The sequence below is a fragment of the Pectinophora gossypiella genome, chromosome Z (assembly GCF_024362695.1).
Source record: "Pectinophora gossypiella chromosome Z, ilPecGoss1.1, whole genome shotgun sequence".
In the NCBI taxonomy this organism is placed as follows: Eukaryota; Metazoa; Arthropoda; class Insecta; order Lepidoptera; family Gelechiidae; genus Pectinophora; species Pectinophora gossypiella.
In genome coordinates, this window is record NC_065433.1 from 22,135,417 (window position 1) to 22,152,100 (window position 16,684).

Below are 16,684 nucleotides of genomic sequence, written 5' to 3' on the forward strand. Positions count from 1 at the left end.
TTTAAAAAATCATCATAACCTATGCTCTATTTGTTGTTGATACAGTCACGTAGACAATTACATAACCTCACAATTTATTCGTAAGTATTGCCATTTTGGAGGTCTACCCTACCATTTCTTTGCACTTCAGAGTGCTGCTATTACAAAAAATTCCTATTGCATACACCCATATGCACTAATTTTAATAGAAAATGGCTGCATGGGTCTAGTTCTTATCGAAAACAATCTGTGATTTTAATACATCATAATACATTTTTAATCTGCTGTTTTATTTTATAATTTATACCTTCATGTTGAATTTGTTACGGATCGAAGTGTTTGTTAATAAACAATTTGCAGTATTTGTAGAATAACTCAAAGAGTTTCAACAATGATATTACTTTCATCTGACAACCCTGGCACTTCACCAATTTTTACCCAAAATGGGGAAAAATAGTAAAATCTGACAACATTCTTGACCATGTGTAATAATTTTGTTCGCGACTGTACTTGTCTTGATAAATGTATGACATAGGTTATAATGACTTTTTGATATATTTCTACAAAGAGAATCAGGTCCAAATTATAATGGTAGGGAGTACTATTTCATACGAGTTTATTGACATTAGTTACAAACTGAAGTATGCAAGCATTCCCCAGATAATAGGTATTTTCAAAACGTCAAGCTAGCGGGATCAAAGAACTGCCTTTATAACTTTGGAACCGTTGAAGTACTACTTTCGGTATTTTGCAGGGGGTGAGTACTATTTCGGTACTATTTTTTGGCGTTTAAATCAAAGCGAAAGACCTTGTCGTTAACTCTCGCCAAATTTCGCTCACCGTCAAGCTAGCAAGTGCAATAAAACATGGCTATAAATCCAGAACCGTGATGGTACTAATTTTTTTACAACAGGTACTATTTTTTTCAATAAGAGTACTATTTTTTGGTATGGTCAAATTATTTTTTCGTGCCCATTTTTTTTTTGAGGCCGCTAGCTTGACGCTCACGATATCTTTTTGTAATTGTCTAGCCATCATACGAGCAGACGATGCCATTTCGTCATTCCGAAATTGAACCCATTTATTTGTAATAAGTAGCAAGTCATCGCGCGCCACAGGAATTATTGCATGATCATTTTCATCGCGCGGCGTAATCGCATCGTTTACTCGTACGCTCGTTAACCAAATTGAACGACGCTTTGGCGCTGTGCTAACGCCGCGTCATGAAGGCTGGGAGTCCAGAGATTTTGTTTCATAGTCGTAGCTACCGCTGTCGTCCAGTGTTCGGCCTGTGTGATTGGTGTTACTAGACAACGAGGTGGGAGACATCGGGTGTGTACGCGGGCAGGTAGCGCGGCACCCGCGGCTCGTCGCGGCGCCGCGCCCCCCGCTCCACCGCCAGGCTGATGCTCCCGGCTTCCTTCACCCCGTTTGACTTGGTCCTCCGCTGCGACGGCAGAATCGAAGCCCGCAGAGTCTTCCGTTTCTGCAACATCCCAACATTGTAACACCACCCCAACACTACGCAGTCAGAAAGGTCTTCGTGCATCGATTAGGCGATTGTGTTCTGGTTCGAACTGGCATCCTTCAATTTTTGTCTCGAATAAGCGATCCTATTGAATATCAGGTAGGTAAATTTTAAATGTTGGATAAAGGTTCATGCCTGTGAAAAGAAGACAGCTTATGCGGACTTAAAATTAACGGATACTAAATCGAATTAGAGCACGATCGGCCTAAGGCTGCCACAGATCCGGAAGGGTTCGAGTCGTGAACTAAGCTGAGAAGGTGGCGCCGACTGCTGTACGGTAGTTACACATTAAACGTCTTTAGCAACCAGATCATTCAGTGCATGCTAGGTTGGGATAGCACAAACACGAGCTATTTAGGACTGCGTTATTGTTAGTTATACTGTATTCTACAGAAGAACGTCTACTTACGAAGGCGATACAAACGAGTCCAGCTTGGTGGTTGGACTTTCCATAGCGGCGAGGGCAACTAACATGATTGAAATTAACAATCGAAATGAACATGAATCGTTTATTTCGCCTACTTTAAAATATTGGTCGTTAACAATATTTATCGTTACACATTTGATATGATTGATAGAGGGGTTACATAGTTCCATATGTTCCAATATAGATAATTAAAGGTTCGTTAAATTTTGCTCTCGTACTGTTTGATGTAGTCGGTGTAGTCGGCCTTTGCCCTGTTTACCTCTACGGCCCCTCGCCAGCGGTCCGCGGCATGGCGCGCTATCTCCATTCTCTTCTGCTTCTTGATCTGATGTCGCTTGTACACCACCTCGATGACAATCAGCACTATCCCGCCGATGATGCCCGCTAGCACCAATATAAACACCCCCGCCATATTCTTCAACCCTAAAGTATTAGGCGTCTTTTCATTTTCCTCACAGTTCAACAGGTTGTTGCGGAGAATCCATTGGTTGTCTAGCGATTCCATTATACCACCTGAAATGTTGGAAGTCGTATTAAAGTTTTACGGAACCAGTTCTTGGACGGCGCAATCAGTAGCCGTAATATGGAACCCGCATATCGAGCGCGACACCATAAATGTAAGGCTCATTATAGCGTAGCAAATACAGTTGCTTCGTTTACCATATGCCGACAACATGCAACGGTTACTGGTTCTAAAATGTACCCTCACTCACTTTCATGAAAGTCTAATATGGCCAGTGTCACCAGATCCGCCCAAGGGGATCCTTTCTGTAGCCCAACTCCGTAACCAGACCGCCCGAATAGTTCACCAGCAGTCACCAACTCGCAATCTTGTGCTGCTTCAAATTCTAGCCGCGAAGAGTCCCATATGAAAGCCATTAGCTTCCTGTAGAAGTGATTAAAAATATAAGTATATACGTAATTAAATTAAAATTTTAAAATAGCGACAATAACTAATAGGTACTGTAAGTAATACACCAAAAGTTAGATGTGGACTTCCACGATCTCGTTATTTTACCTAAGTACTTATTTATCAGCTCTTTTAAAAAAAAGTTAAAGAATTTTACAAAAAAGTTTGATTCGTTTCTCATTTAACATTGGCCATAAAACCAACAAGGTTATGTAATCGAAGGTCTTTTAAAATTTAAAAACAAGAACTTTATCTTTTTCCAAAGTAAAAGGCAGCCATATTTCTTTATATTGGCATTACAGTAAATCTATTTAAAAAAAACGTTACTTTACCCATGTTTGACGTCATCAATGGCTTGTTCTGCATTATCGTAGTTATTTGCTTCCATTGTTCTGTACATGTTAGACAACTCGACTTGCCTTCTAAAATACATGTCTACTGCGGACCCCTTCACCGTCGCGCAGGTTAAATTCTCCATTGTGTTACGTAACTGGGGAAGGCAGAGAAATGTTTTATTAGACATTGAAGTGTACCTAACCTACCTACTAGGTTTTTTTAAACTATCGAATAAGGGCCGGTTCCAAAACCTGCTGATCTGTTTGAAAACCCATTACGCATCCTATAGATACAGATATTGCTATAGTGCACTCATCCGGCAGAAAGCCTATCAAACTTGGAAAACTTTCAGCTTCACAATATGTGGTCCTTAACACCTGTCACCCGAAGGGTCGTATCAGATAGAAACCGGTCACGCGTTCGAGCGTTCTGCATTCCTGTTCTATGGTTGCTGTGAACTATTATTCCTAAAGACTGAATCAGGTACGTACCCTAGCATCGTTGATGCCAGTGAGCTTGGTCTTCGGCCGCTCCAGCACGAGGAAGGCGGCCAAGTTGGCAGTGTATGACGCGACAATTATCATCGCGAACCCAGCCCACACCATCCCCAACACTCGGGCGGAAAAGCTACGCGGAGTACCTGGTGTTTAAACAGTCATTTACAGCATGAAAACGAGAAGTTAGGTAAATACTACCAAAAAGTAAGTGAAACGTTGGAATTATTTTAGGTCCTGTTTCACCAGGTGAACTGTCGAACTATCCAGCAGATATCACCTAGCGGCAGATAAGTTCTATCCACCAGATAGTTCATCCGCAAGGGGTAGAATAGGGCTTTAAAGTGAAGGCACACTCACCTTCGCCAATCCCACTGTTGAGGAGCACACCCCAAGCGAACCAAATAGCGCTAGATAAGTTAAGGGCGTCTTCCTCTGTGCCGTCGATGTTGGCCAGCTTGAACCTTCCGAAGGGCGAGAACCTGTCGAGCAGGTACAGCACCAGCGCCACCACGTGCACAGACACCATCACCAGAATCCACAGAGTGTTGGAGAACGGTTGCAAGAATGACACTAGCGTGGAGGAGCGAGAAGGCTGAGGAAGGATTTTGAGGTGAATAATTTGGCCATGACAATTGGTGAATTTGTATTTAAGTATAAGTGCCTTGTTACTTACGTAATTTTGGTGGAGGATTTTGTTTAAACTATAAACGATAGCATTGGACTACAATTTGGTTGATCGAATCGAGTAACCCAAGTAGCAACCGATTGTCTTAAAAGAGAATTGTAGATATCTTGAAGGCAAGTAGACTAAATCAAGCCCTTGTCTTGGATAAGTCTTATATGTCTCCAAGATATCCCTCAAGATGTCTTGAAGATACAGTTTAGTAAAAGTGGGCACATACTTTAACTCTTATACAAGACAGACTTAAGACAACGTTAAGTCAGACTTAAACCCTACTTTAGACAATGTTCTTGCGTATTCTAAACTTAGAATTCTTGTAGTATCACTTAATACCAAAAATGTATACTTGAAGATATCTACAATACTTAGTTAAGACTATAGGATTGAATTGCACTGAGTCAATTGTAACTTAACGAAGTAAAACTTCAGGTCATACTAAAACGATTTTTACTTCACGCGTCTTTATTTTAGAATATAATGGCGAACATTTACATTAACACAAGAAATGAAGTCTGTAAGAAAATGGCGTCTAAAATATTTGTTAAGTTGTTTTAACAAAAGGTTATTCTGCCGTTTCACATACAGGAAATTATAAACGCATGATTGTTTCTCGTGTAAAATCGATAGAAAGTGTTAAAAAACAGAAGGGCCTTTAATATACCAGAAAAATAATAATAAAATTTGGATTGATTATTCAGCAAATAAAAAAATGGTGACATATAGTATATAGAAATTCATTTTGTATTAATATGTGACAGCTGAACGCAGTAATTGTTACTACAACAGAGATATATATTAATTTACTTCAGTTTTTGACGATAATATTGTCAAAAAAATATTACATGTTTTCTTCCTGTAAGTGCAAAATGGCGTTAAGTAATATTTTTCTAAATGAAGTAAGACTTTAGAAACAATTGATTTCGTAAGAATCAGTTTAGAAAAGTAAAGTCAAGTTGCACTTCATCAAGTACTAGTTAAGATAAATTTTACTTCAATTGTCTAGGAGTATACCAACTTAAGACAAAAAGTATTTAGTGAATTCCTACTTAAAACTCTTATGTCTAAAGTGATCCTCAATTTGATTTAGTAAAGTAATGTCGTAAAATCATGTTTGTTTATTTTGTGCCAGAATCATCTATGTAACAAGTAACAATTAAAATCGAACAAGCTTTTAAAACCTATGGAAAGTATGTTTGTTTGAGAGGTAAGTTTTTCGACTCGTGGAAGATAAAAAATATTGTTATGCTGAGTTCTTACTTGGATAGGAATGTGATTTACTTAATTATTTAATATTTATCGCAATTGGAACTAACAAACATAAACTCAATTTGCTAATGAGTCTCCGCGCATACATTCTCATAGGTACCTACATGGTTCGCTGACGCAAAGTAGGTACGATCACCGCGCTTCTAATTGCCAACGGAAACAATGTGATTATTGTAAAAAATTACGAGTATCCGTTGAATATTGTATATACGAAGAACCCTTGCAATTTGATTAACGTCGTGTGTGTGCGCGGTAGTTTCTAAGCCCACCAAAAACATTATTGTTTTAAAAAAGGCGGCCCAATTCCCGATGACTTTATCAAGCTAAAAAAATAAAGGAATCGAATCTAATGCCCACTTTAAATGCATTTAACCATACACAAAACTTAAAATAGATATGTTTTGTTTATGATTGTGAATAAAGCTTAGTTAAAAATAGGTACATTTTTAAAATTATTAAAAGAAAGAATGAAAGAAGAAAGAAAAGTATCTAGACACGCGGTAGCGTATCAAGCCAAGTTCAAGAAATAGAACTGGCGAGCCGCACCGTGTGTAATATTACACGAACCATTTGCAGCCACTTTTGACCCCCTCATAAATCAAAAACTATTTTACATAAACGTATCAAATCGTATCGTATCGTATCGTAAATTTGGCTCATATATTGAGACTTGTGAGATACATATAAGTGTTCTAAATTTCATAAGCTTATCTCAAACGGTTATTTAGATATTAATGTACAAAAATCCTCATTTTTATCATTGACTGACTGACTGACCTATAAATCAAAACTCTAACCCAGTTCCAGATGATCCTAGAGAGTTAAAATTTGGTATTTGGTAAGATAGGTAATTAGATGAATATAAAGGAAAAAATAATAAACTGGCAAAAAATAATTAGATTCTATTATGAACGCTTAACATAAATACCTAATTAGTGCCTGTACCTAACTATAGATGCAAGAATCAGTAAGTAATCAAAACTCATGACAGCCGGTCTTTTTGTGGTAGCTATGTGGATTAACTTAACATAACATACAATCACGCCTATATCGGGGTAGGCAGAGCACTAAGTGATCATAAAACCACTTGATGCCATATTCGACAAGTACTTTAAGGGTAGGTAAGCAAGTTGGAACATGTGTTTAGCGGTGATAGGTTGTCAGCTTTTCGCCCACGATACAACACAACTCACATCCATTTTACTGGCATATTATTTTTTTTAACTTAACGTGAATCTTAAACGAGTTTAATAGGTATTCAAATGTATTATATCTATAAAGTCGACTTTTAGTTTTGAATTTGTCCTTTTAAAAGGACCCACGCGTTACGAGGATATGTACTTACCTACAATAAGACAGACCTTAGGCTACAATATATTTATGTTATAAGAAGATATGATATGTTATACTGTTACTTATAAATAAATTTCAGGACTGACCATTGAACTTGGCACCCATTTAGATCTCACTTCTTTTGTCGTTGAAGTCAACAACCAAAGCATTGCATAATATTGAACTTGGCTCTCATTTCACATTTATGTTTTTGATTGGATTTATTTATTATTAGACTAATAGGTACCTAATTTTATATTTGAACTTAGCAGGTTTTACTATAAAACTCGATTTTTCATGGTGTAGTGTTGCCGTGCGCTTAGATTAGGTTAGACTAGCTTAGTCATTTTTGAGAAGATTTGTGCGAGACGTAGGTACCTGGGCCGCCACACGCTGGATCGGATTTGAAAAACAGGAACTTACGATTTTTTTGCCAAAATTAAATGATTGTGTTATACCAATCGATATAAAAAAAAAATGATGGCAATGAAGAAGATATCGCATCGCTAACAAAAACAGTGGGATGTGCATTATCACAGGTTAATTTTCTGTATTTAATATTCTGCCTTCGAAAACCACCAGATCCTTTTATTATTTGGACTTCATCCATCTTTCTGCTTGCTTCTATTTCGATTTTATCGTCCATTGAATAGACTTTTCTTATGTTTTACTTATTGTAGTCAAAAACGAATAAAACAGTCTTGTATAGGAGCAACAAATAATAAAAATTGCCTTAAGTATATCTAGGCAATCAATTTTTACTTTACAAGACTAAACTGATACTTCACTAAATCAATTTAGTGTTAAGTGAGCCTTCAAATAATCTGAGTAAAGTAAAAGAATACTTGTAGACTTAACAGTAGGCTGAGATAAGACTAAATAGTTTTGTGAATACTTAACTTGGTTTTGTGTATTCTAAATTATCTAAAGTAGGATTTGTTGAAAACTATATAGAATTAAAGAAGGAAATGAATTTATGAAGTCCTAATAAGAACTATTTGATTTGGATAAATCTCACTTTAGCTAAAGTTTAGACATATATGACTTAATCACAATTCTTGATTGCTACTTGGGAAATGACGAGGTCCTCGAAATTATGCGTCTAGAAACACTACCAAAACAATACTCTCTCTAAGTAGAGAAGTTCAGAAAATTCTGGGCTCAGTTAAGATAAAATATTCAATCTAGCACGGGCAAATACTATAAAAATCGTTAATATAGTGAATACTAGGATAGTTATACTAGGATAGTTACCTTAGTTATTTTATATCAAGACTCAAAGCAGTTTTTGTATGGTGGGTGTAACCTACCTTTTTCTCCAGTATAGTAATGCCTTGATATTTGAAGGGCTTACTGAATTCAATGAACTCTGCCCTTTCCGGATTAATAGTTAACGGAGCAACAATCATATCTGCACGTTCGTATACCAATTCACCTGAAAATTTTAAATATTTGTAATTATATCGGATAGGAATCGAATAAATGGAAAGTCAGGTAGGTTTACAACTTACCTATCAGTCCAGTCCACTCTTTCTTAGCTCCTGGTACAGAAAGATTTCGTATAACATAGTTCCCAAACTGCCCATCCGGCGACAAGGCCAGGGAATACGTAAAGTTGATAGCCTTCGAGAGATACCTTAGTAAATCCATACAGAAACCCTTACAGCAATACATTCTGTCTGAAAGGCAACCTTAAGTGTTACATCAGTGACCATGATGAATGAGTTTTGAAACGAACTAATGAAAGATGTCTCACGGGTTTACCTGTAGCGTCGCTGGCATTGTAATGTGGGCAGGGTATCTCCTCAATGGTGCATTCAGACTCGTAATCGACTCGACGAGCGTATACAAACGGTTTCTCCTCAATCGTCAATACCTTTACAACACACAGCCAGTTATAAATTTTGAACTAAGTACTTATAGATACTTACTTCTATCATTCTTATAATACAAAACCTCAGTTACCTTCAAATGAGTTGGTATCATGAACCCTTCTGGTTTCGTAGGACTTCGTCCCATCCAAATAATTTCATTTTCTTTTAGTTCTAGTCGCATTCTTTGTGTTTCCTAAAACCACATTTTTCTACTAATTATTTATTTATTGCAACTGTAATAGAATGGGAACAATAACGTTATAGAGCAGGAATGGTAGTTAACAAATCGGTGAATTGGTGTGAAGATCTTACCTTGGAATAGAAATATTTGCCGACGGCCACATGTTCGCCTTGAGCCCTTACGTTGACCATGTCATACTCGGCATGGACCCTGTCCCCGTGATCGTCAAAGGCCACATGACCTGTCGCTCCACTTTCAAGGCTTTGCTTCCTAATGTAGTCGAAGAGGAGTCGTCCCGTTGTCCAGATTGAGCCAGAGTTGTCGCAGTCAGACGGCGGCGCGTGGATTTCTTCGGAAGTGTTCATATCGCGAATTGCTGACGCAAGAACGTAACTAGAGAGGAACAAAACAAAACATCTAAGAATTTAACTGTAAGTAATGGAATGTTATAATTTGACCCATCTCTTTCCAAACATAAGTAGGTCACAGGCCGCTTCTATTGTGTTGTTCTCTGGTTACAGACGTCCTGGTCAAGATGTATTCGCTTTAAAGATAAGGCTAGCTAGCGCTCCTAATTGAAAAAACTCGTCCTTAGTAAATGAACAACTTGAGTCAATGACGATGCGTATCTTTGAGGTGTTAATATTCGAGCGATGTTAGCTACGACCACAGATATGAGTAGTACTTAGTACTTACATAGAGTCCTGTATGTGAGCATGTTCGTTGGTAGCATTGACGAGGCGGAGTCCCAATAAACCCTCGGGCGCGTTGGCGGCGTCCAACGCCTGCTCCGTCACCATCCACACGTAGCCAGCGGTTGTCATGTTCAGAAACGTTGCGTCGCGGAATATTATCTCCGCGTCTGTTTTACTGGAATCATATCGATTATGAAATATCTGAAATTATGGAAAAAAACATATCCATAAGCTCAAGACTACCCAAATTGGAGTAACAGCCTCCGTGGTCTAGTGGTTAGAGCGTTAGGCTCACGATCTGGAGGTCCGGGTTCGATTCCCGATGGGGACATTGTCGAAATCACTTTGTGAGACTGTCCTTTGTTTGGTAAGGACTTTTCAGGCTTGAATCACCTGATTGTCCGAAAAAGTAAGATGATTCCGTGCTTCGGAGGGCACGTTAAGCCGTTGGTCCCGGCTATTAGCCGTCAAAACACCTCCACCAACCCGCAGTGGAGCAGCGTGGTGGAGTATGCTCCATACCCCCTCCGGTTGATTGAGGGGAGGCCTGTGCCCAGCAGTGGGACGTATATAGGCAGTTTATGTATGTATGTCCTTCGGATGACGCACAGAGATTTTATAGGCTTTTCCGCGCAGATTACCGCGTACTCAAATGGATTTCGTGGACGGGCGGTATTCGTGTGTTACGAATCAACGGATTAGGTACATTAAGTCAATGCAATCTACAAACCGCTATACAGCCAACCGCGTCGGTGCGCGCACTTAAATAGTGTGAACCCTGGAATATAGAGAGCTACTCACCTAGCATACATAAGGAACACACGGGCTTGAGCACTTTTTACATCCGCAAGTTTGTCCGAGAAGGAATCCAGACCGGGTTCAAACTCTATAACTTGTTCTACAACTACTTTTCTATCCACATCCTCATCGACGCTTTGCGAAGTCGTCTGGAACCTAAAATATGGAAAATACGCAATAATTTCAATTCAATTCAATTCAAATTATTTATTTTCAGACACAGGTCCATAGATGTTAGTAATACATAATACATAATATAGATACTTACTACAATTTACTACAAGTTAATAATACATAATATAGATACTTACAACCACGACACAACATACAAACAAACAGCATATTTTTTTTCTTCAGAATAGGTAAGGTTCGTTTACAGACGGCTACAATTTTCATAGCCTTTGTTGACTAGATTGGTGTTAAATTATTTTATGTAAAATGCAATATATCTTGGTAAGTACTTGTGGCTCTGTTTTGCCCACCCCATTAGGGATCATATGCGTGAGTCTATGTACCTATGTAAATAGGTAAGTAAACAATTTACTTGTGGTTAAATATAGTCAAACTTTTCTCTCACACACAGTGAAATCTTTCAGTTTCTAGTAAACATATCTATATGTGTTTAGACTGAATTGCTACTTAATATGAAATTAACGGATGAAACTTACTAAGTACCTATAAAAGAAGTGAAAAGTTTCACTTACCGACCAAGAATAGCCCGACCGTCCGTATCAGAGCTATGGATGATGATAACCTTCATATAATTGAAGTGTTTCAGGACATCAACCCATACGTCAGCCTGGTGGGAGTATGGTGGTACAGTGCGCAGAAATGAAACGTGGATGTTTTTGTCGGAGAATGCGGAGTCTCTCGAAGATATGCCGATGACTGGAATGTGGTAGAAGCCGCTGGTGTACGATACGGCAGCGGGAGACAGATCTCCGGTCAGAGGGTGTGATACTACTACAGCATATACCTGCAGGTGAGAAATATTTAACGATGACTCTCCACACATAGAGTGTTGCCCGCACCCACCCAGCCAACCAACCAACCAACCCAAGCCAACCAACCCCTCGAGGGTTGCGGGCTGGGTGCGGGAGTTTGAATGAAAATGGGCCATACCAGCACTGCGGTTTTTATTTTGTCGTGACTTCATTTAAACTTGGCCGGACAAATGAGGAGCGCTGAAGCCACTCACCCAGTTGGGCGCTAACCTCTGCTCAAGGCGTCGTCTGAGAGGATTATATTTGAAAGAATTAATCCACCCTTGTGGGCTGAGACACCGCGGTGAAACGTACATCCATCACAAGATGAACAAAGTACCCAAACTTCATCAAGCTTTCTGTTAGACCAACGTGATATGTGATGGAGAGCCGTATAGCCGTCTATAACGGTCGAGCCAAGGTGTGTTAGTGAAATCTGCACTTATGTATCAAGCTTTTAAACACTTACTCTGTCCCCCCTGATTGTCCGAAAATAAGACGATCCGTGCTCGGAAGGCACGTTAAGCCGTTGGTCCCGGTTACTACTTACTGATGTAAGTACATAGTCGTTACATGAGTCATGTCAGGGGTCTTTGGCGACTCAAAAGTAACCCAGGACTCAAAAGATACCAGGTTTGATGAGGTTGGTAATCCACCTCACAACCCACACGATAGAAGAAGACTTACTCTGTGTGCGATGAGGTCCTTGCAGACGTTGAGCGCTGTTTTGATGGGGTTGGGGTCCATCAGGATGGAGTAGTCATGGTAGGTCACCCCGCGAGGCACGTATTTGTCTTTGAAATTAAGATTCTGAAAACAACAATGTGCAGTTACCGATTTTGGAAAAAAGTTAGTAAGTCATAAAACATTAACAGGTAGGTTGGTACGTAATTTCAGAGGGGCATTTATTTATTTACTTAGGAATAATTAAGGGTCTCAAAGACCATTCAATTCAATCTACAAAAAGGTAGGTATTCCAAAAAGCAATTACAGTTGCCAGCGGGAAATTAAGTACATAGGTAATTTGTATTAGAGGCATTTTCTTCTCAGAGGCAAAACTTCTCCCCTCGTTTGCTAAGAATGAGCTGACGATACTTTTGAAGATAAAACCTTACCGAGATCGTGTCCTTGAAGAAGGTTACGGATTCGTTGCTGGACAAGACGCCCCCTACGTTGTAGTAGGTGGGGTTGGAGAACCGCCGGCGATCTATCTCTGCTGCCGCCAACCCGCACCATACCACCGCCGCTGCCGTGGCCCACCACATCTGCATATATAAATATAACATCAAGACTCTATTCCAGATTATATAAGTGCAGGGTGTTAGTGACATCGTAACTGATTCAGACTATCATTCTGAGTTGACATTAAGCCGAATTTTCGGTCGCAAAAGTATAGAACTGAAAATAAGCAATTAAAAAACACAAGACAAAATTCCACTTGTTATCAACTTAAATAATAATAATGATGATGATGATGATGATAATTTTGTTTTTTTTTTTAAATCATGGCCTGAAACATCCCTTTCAGTATTCGGTACGATGTCGCTAACATCCTGTAGTATGTTATACAGTTTTCACTAACACAGTTGGCTTGACCATTACAGACGGCGGCTCACCACCTCACGTTGGTCTAACAGAAATCCCGGTGAGGAGGTGTAGGTACTTAGTTCATCTTGCGATGGATGTACCTCTTGATACCCCAACAATTGGTACATCATTGATGAGCTACTTAATTCACATGTCCTTGCCCGCGTGTACCGCTATAGCTAAGACCGACTCACACATCCTACATACACATAAACAGTTTTATATCTATAGTTGTGAAGTAAAATAAAAGAATTAAAAAGAAAGAGATAGAAAATTACTTATTATTATTACGTAAGAAATCTCGAAACAGGTAAAGGTACAAAATGGGTCAAAGTGGAAAAAGATACGGGACATACGCGGGGGTGATACACCAGGGGTGGTTTTAGTGCTATGATAGCCCAGTTGGAAGAATGGTTGACTCTCACTATAAAGTAGCATATTTTCGAGTCCCGATATAAGTCAAGTTAAACCAACTAAACCAATGATTTTGAATTCATGTTTGAATCTACATCACGTTCTTATGAGAAAGAACAAGATGGTGAAGAAACACATTCTCAAGAAATGCGTTTTGAAGGTATGTGACCTAATCTGAATGGGACTGATTTCCCTTCGCGGATATAATGACAGACAGGCAGTCACTTCTGTAAAAACCCGGATCTGTCAAATCTTCATGTTAGGTAAGCGGACTCTGTGAGTAACGGGATAACGCTAGGGAGGTGACGATGATAATGTTAAGTAGGCAGCCCTAGTTTTGAGGTGCTCTACTGTTGGTCTTTCGAAGGCAATGGAACATATAGAGACGTCAGCTGATTTTATTGCTTAAAACTACGAATAAACTCAAAAAAAAGTAAATTGAACCTATACTGGTGTAATAACGGTGATGTAAGCATACAATTCGTGTACTAGGTTTAAGATAAATTATGATTTAAGTATTTATTTATTAATGGATCAGTTACAGCTATGCACATTATAACATTTAGTTAGGACATAATTAAACAAAGTAAAACAGTACTTATGTGTAAGCCAATTACAAGTGAACACCACATTCATCATAAAAAGAAAACAACATCTAGTCTGTTGAGGCTAACATCTCAGCAGCTAAAATCTCACTATTAATAACATTAATAAGTAAGTAAGTAAGTAAGTATATCATATTATTGCACAAGTTGGTGCTATGATTTTCTGATTACTAAATAAACACAGATCTAAAACTAACGAAAAACGTTCTCTTTGTTCTATTTAACTTATTTATGAATTTTAATAAAGAAAAATGTAATAATGGGTGCGACATTTTATCACGGTTTTCTATGACGTCACAATGTGCTTTTTCGTACAAATTCCATAGTAATTTCGTGTTTTGACGTTTAGTAGATAAAAAGTAATGTTTTAACTTGTAGGAAACTACGTAGCCTATTATTTCAAACATTACGAAGATACAGTCGAAATTATCAACACTTTTTTAAACGTAATGTGTTGGTCTAGGAGCAATAAAAAAAAAACATATACCTAGCTAGGGGAAAGCCGGGTATTTAAGAACACCTAAGGAGTATTTGAAATAGATTGAATTGAAATATTGGTTCCCATTTTATAACTTTTTCTTTAAGGATAATTATCGTACTATGTACTAGTATTTAGGTAATCGACTTCAATTTACTTACATCAATTTATGAAAATGTTTATTTTTTTTTAAATAAAATGAAATAAAGAAAAAACATTCGCACATCTGCGTAAAAAACAACGCACTACGTATATTTTTTCCAACCATGCTTTAAAAATATTTTTATTGAGAGTGCGGTACTAACTAAAATATTTACAACCTTAAAATAATCTATTTCTATTTATTAGTTATTATTTAAGCTATTTAAATTAGGTAGTGCATGTAATGTACCTAATTTGGATAGCGGTAACAAAAAAAGGGCGTGCCATACGTAAAATGTACATGTACTAAAAAGTTCACTCGTTTAAATTTTTCAGAACACTAACCGTGCCGGCTTCATATTTTATAACAAGTCTTTACCCTAATTATGTCAACAGATTACGTAAGGACCGCGCCCAACTTTTAATTAACAGTGCATAATTTACGCAAACGCACGCGTTTTCCGCCAAATTTTGAAATTTTATAACCAGTTACTAAATAGTCAAAAAACTTTTTGCATACCTTTATATGTTCCGTAAATTCACTAGTTTTTTTGTTTTTAACTTGTACAGCTAGGGTGCTACATTCTAAAACTGAAACCCGATCTATAACTTTTAGCTGAGCACGAGACTAAGGGATTCTGTATGCTTTCGTCAGAGGGAGCCCCGGGTGACCCGCCCACATCTCAGGTTTCCATGGAAACCACGCATGCGTGAAAGAAAATAAAAATAAAAGACTTATAACAGCTGAAATTTGACCTCCACTGTTATTCAGTTATTTGTATCTATCTACAATAAACACGGGGAAAGCGAGTTTTTGTAATGCTTCGTTTAATTGCATGGCGAAAAAGTATTTTATGTACACATATATGTATCTTCACGCCGGTAATCCCTAATGGCATGTTCAGAGCCACAAGTATTCTGAAACAACATGCAGCCACTTTCGATACGAACTATGGATATATGAACCGTGTGTATGAAGCCAGGGTTTATACCCTGATGAGCTTATGCTCATCGCCCATAATTATAATGGCCCATCACAATGTAAGGAAAGAGAAGTAGCTGAACGCCTCCTATGTTTTTATTTGCTCGCAGTCCAGCATAGAAGATGTTTTTATTTACTTACTGTACTTACTTGCTGTGACTTACTTGTAGATTTTCCGCAGATAGTATTAACATTTCATTCAATACTCGATGGACGAACTAGTAAGTATAGTAAAGGATTGTATATTATAATTTGTATAAAAATTATATATTTTTTATGACGTGACTTATTGTAGATTAACCTCAGATGGCATTCATTACTTGGCCGGACAAATGGGAAGTGCTGAGGGCTTTTACCCGGTACAATAAATTAAAGATAACAGGCGGTAAACGCAAGGCGCAGTGCGACGTGACTTTGGAAGCTTTTCTATAGACTTTTTAAATTTATAGTTTAGCTGAGCTATGTTTACCTCACCCTTACTTTAGTCTTTAACCATATGTGCGTCTGACGTCACACACACAGATGCACGTGTACATGAATGTGTAGTGTCTGTGTAAAACGAGGTGTTTCGTATGAAGTGTCCGGTGTGGTTTAGGTTTACGTACCTATTATATACTTAATAGTATTAAATAATATTGTAAAATTGATTATATGTAAATAAGTATACTTAATATAACAGAATACATTTTATTATTCATTGATAAAAATTCACATGAGCAAAATTCTTACAAAATAACAGCCTTAAAACTAAAATAATGTTTTGTACTTGATCTAATAGGTACTCAATCTATTATCAAACTGATTAATATACTACTTAGGTAAGTAAGTAACATAATCTGAATACTCACAGAGAAAAAATATACCCACTACCTTCGCAGTCAAATTTTACATTCTAACTTAAAAACTACTTTAATGTGCGGTAAAGAACAACACAACTTTCCAAAAAGCAAGTTATTTACTTACTTAAAAAATAAAGCGAACTTCAAAAA

At 37.9% G+C, this 16,684-nt stretch overlaps 1 protein-coding gene across 1 annotated transcript; it reads right to left on the reverse strand.

The window, feature by feature from the left end:
* Positions 1-993: 993 nt before the first annotated feature.
* LOC126379749 (glutamate [NMDA] receptor subunit 1) lies at positions 994-12,753 on the reverse strand. Its single transcript, XM_050028566.1, has 16 exons — positions 12,604-12,753; positions 12,176-12,298; positions 11,210-11,481; positions 10,509-10,661; positions 9,709-9,882; positions 9,144-9,405; positions 8,923-9,024; positions 8,722-8,833; positions 8,469-8,636; positions 8,268-8,392; positions 4,035-4,269; positions 3,672-3,820; positions 3,177-3,334; positions 2,648-2,820; positions 2,194-2,447; positions 994-1,465 (listed from the first exon to the last, which is right to left on the reverse strand). The coding sequence occupies exons 1-16, from the start codon at positions 12,751-12,753 to the stop codon at positions 1,286-1,288; spliced, it is 2,790 nt and encodes a 929-aa protein (XP_049884523.1). The 3' UTR covers positions 994-1,285.
* Between the last annotated feature and the right edge of the window lie 3,931 nt (positions 12,754-16,684).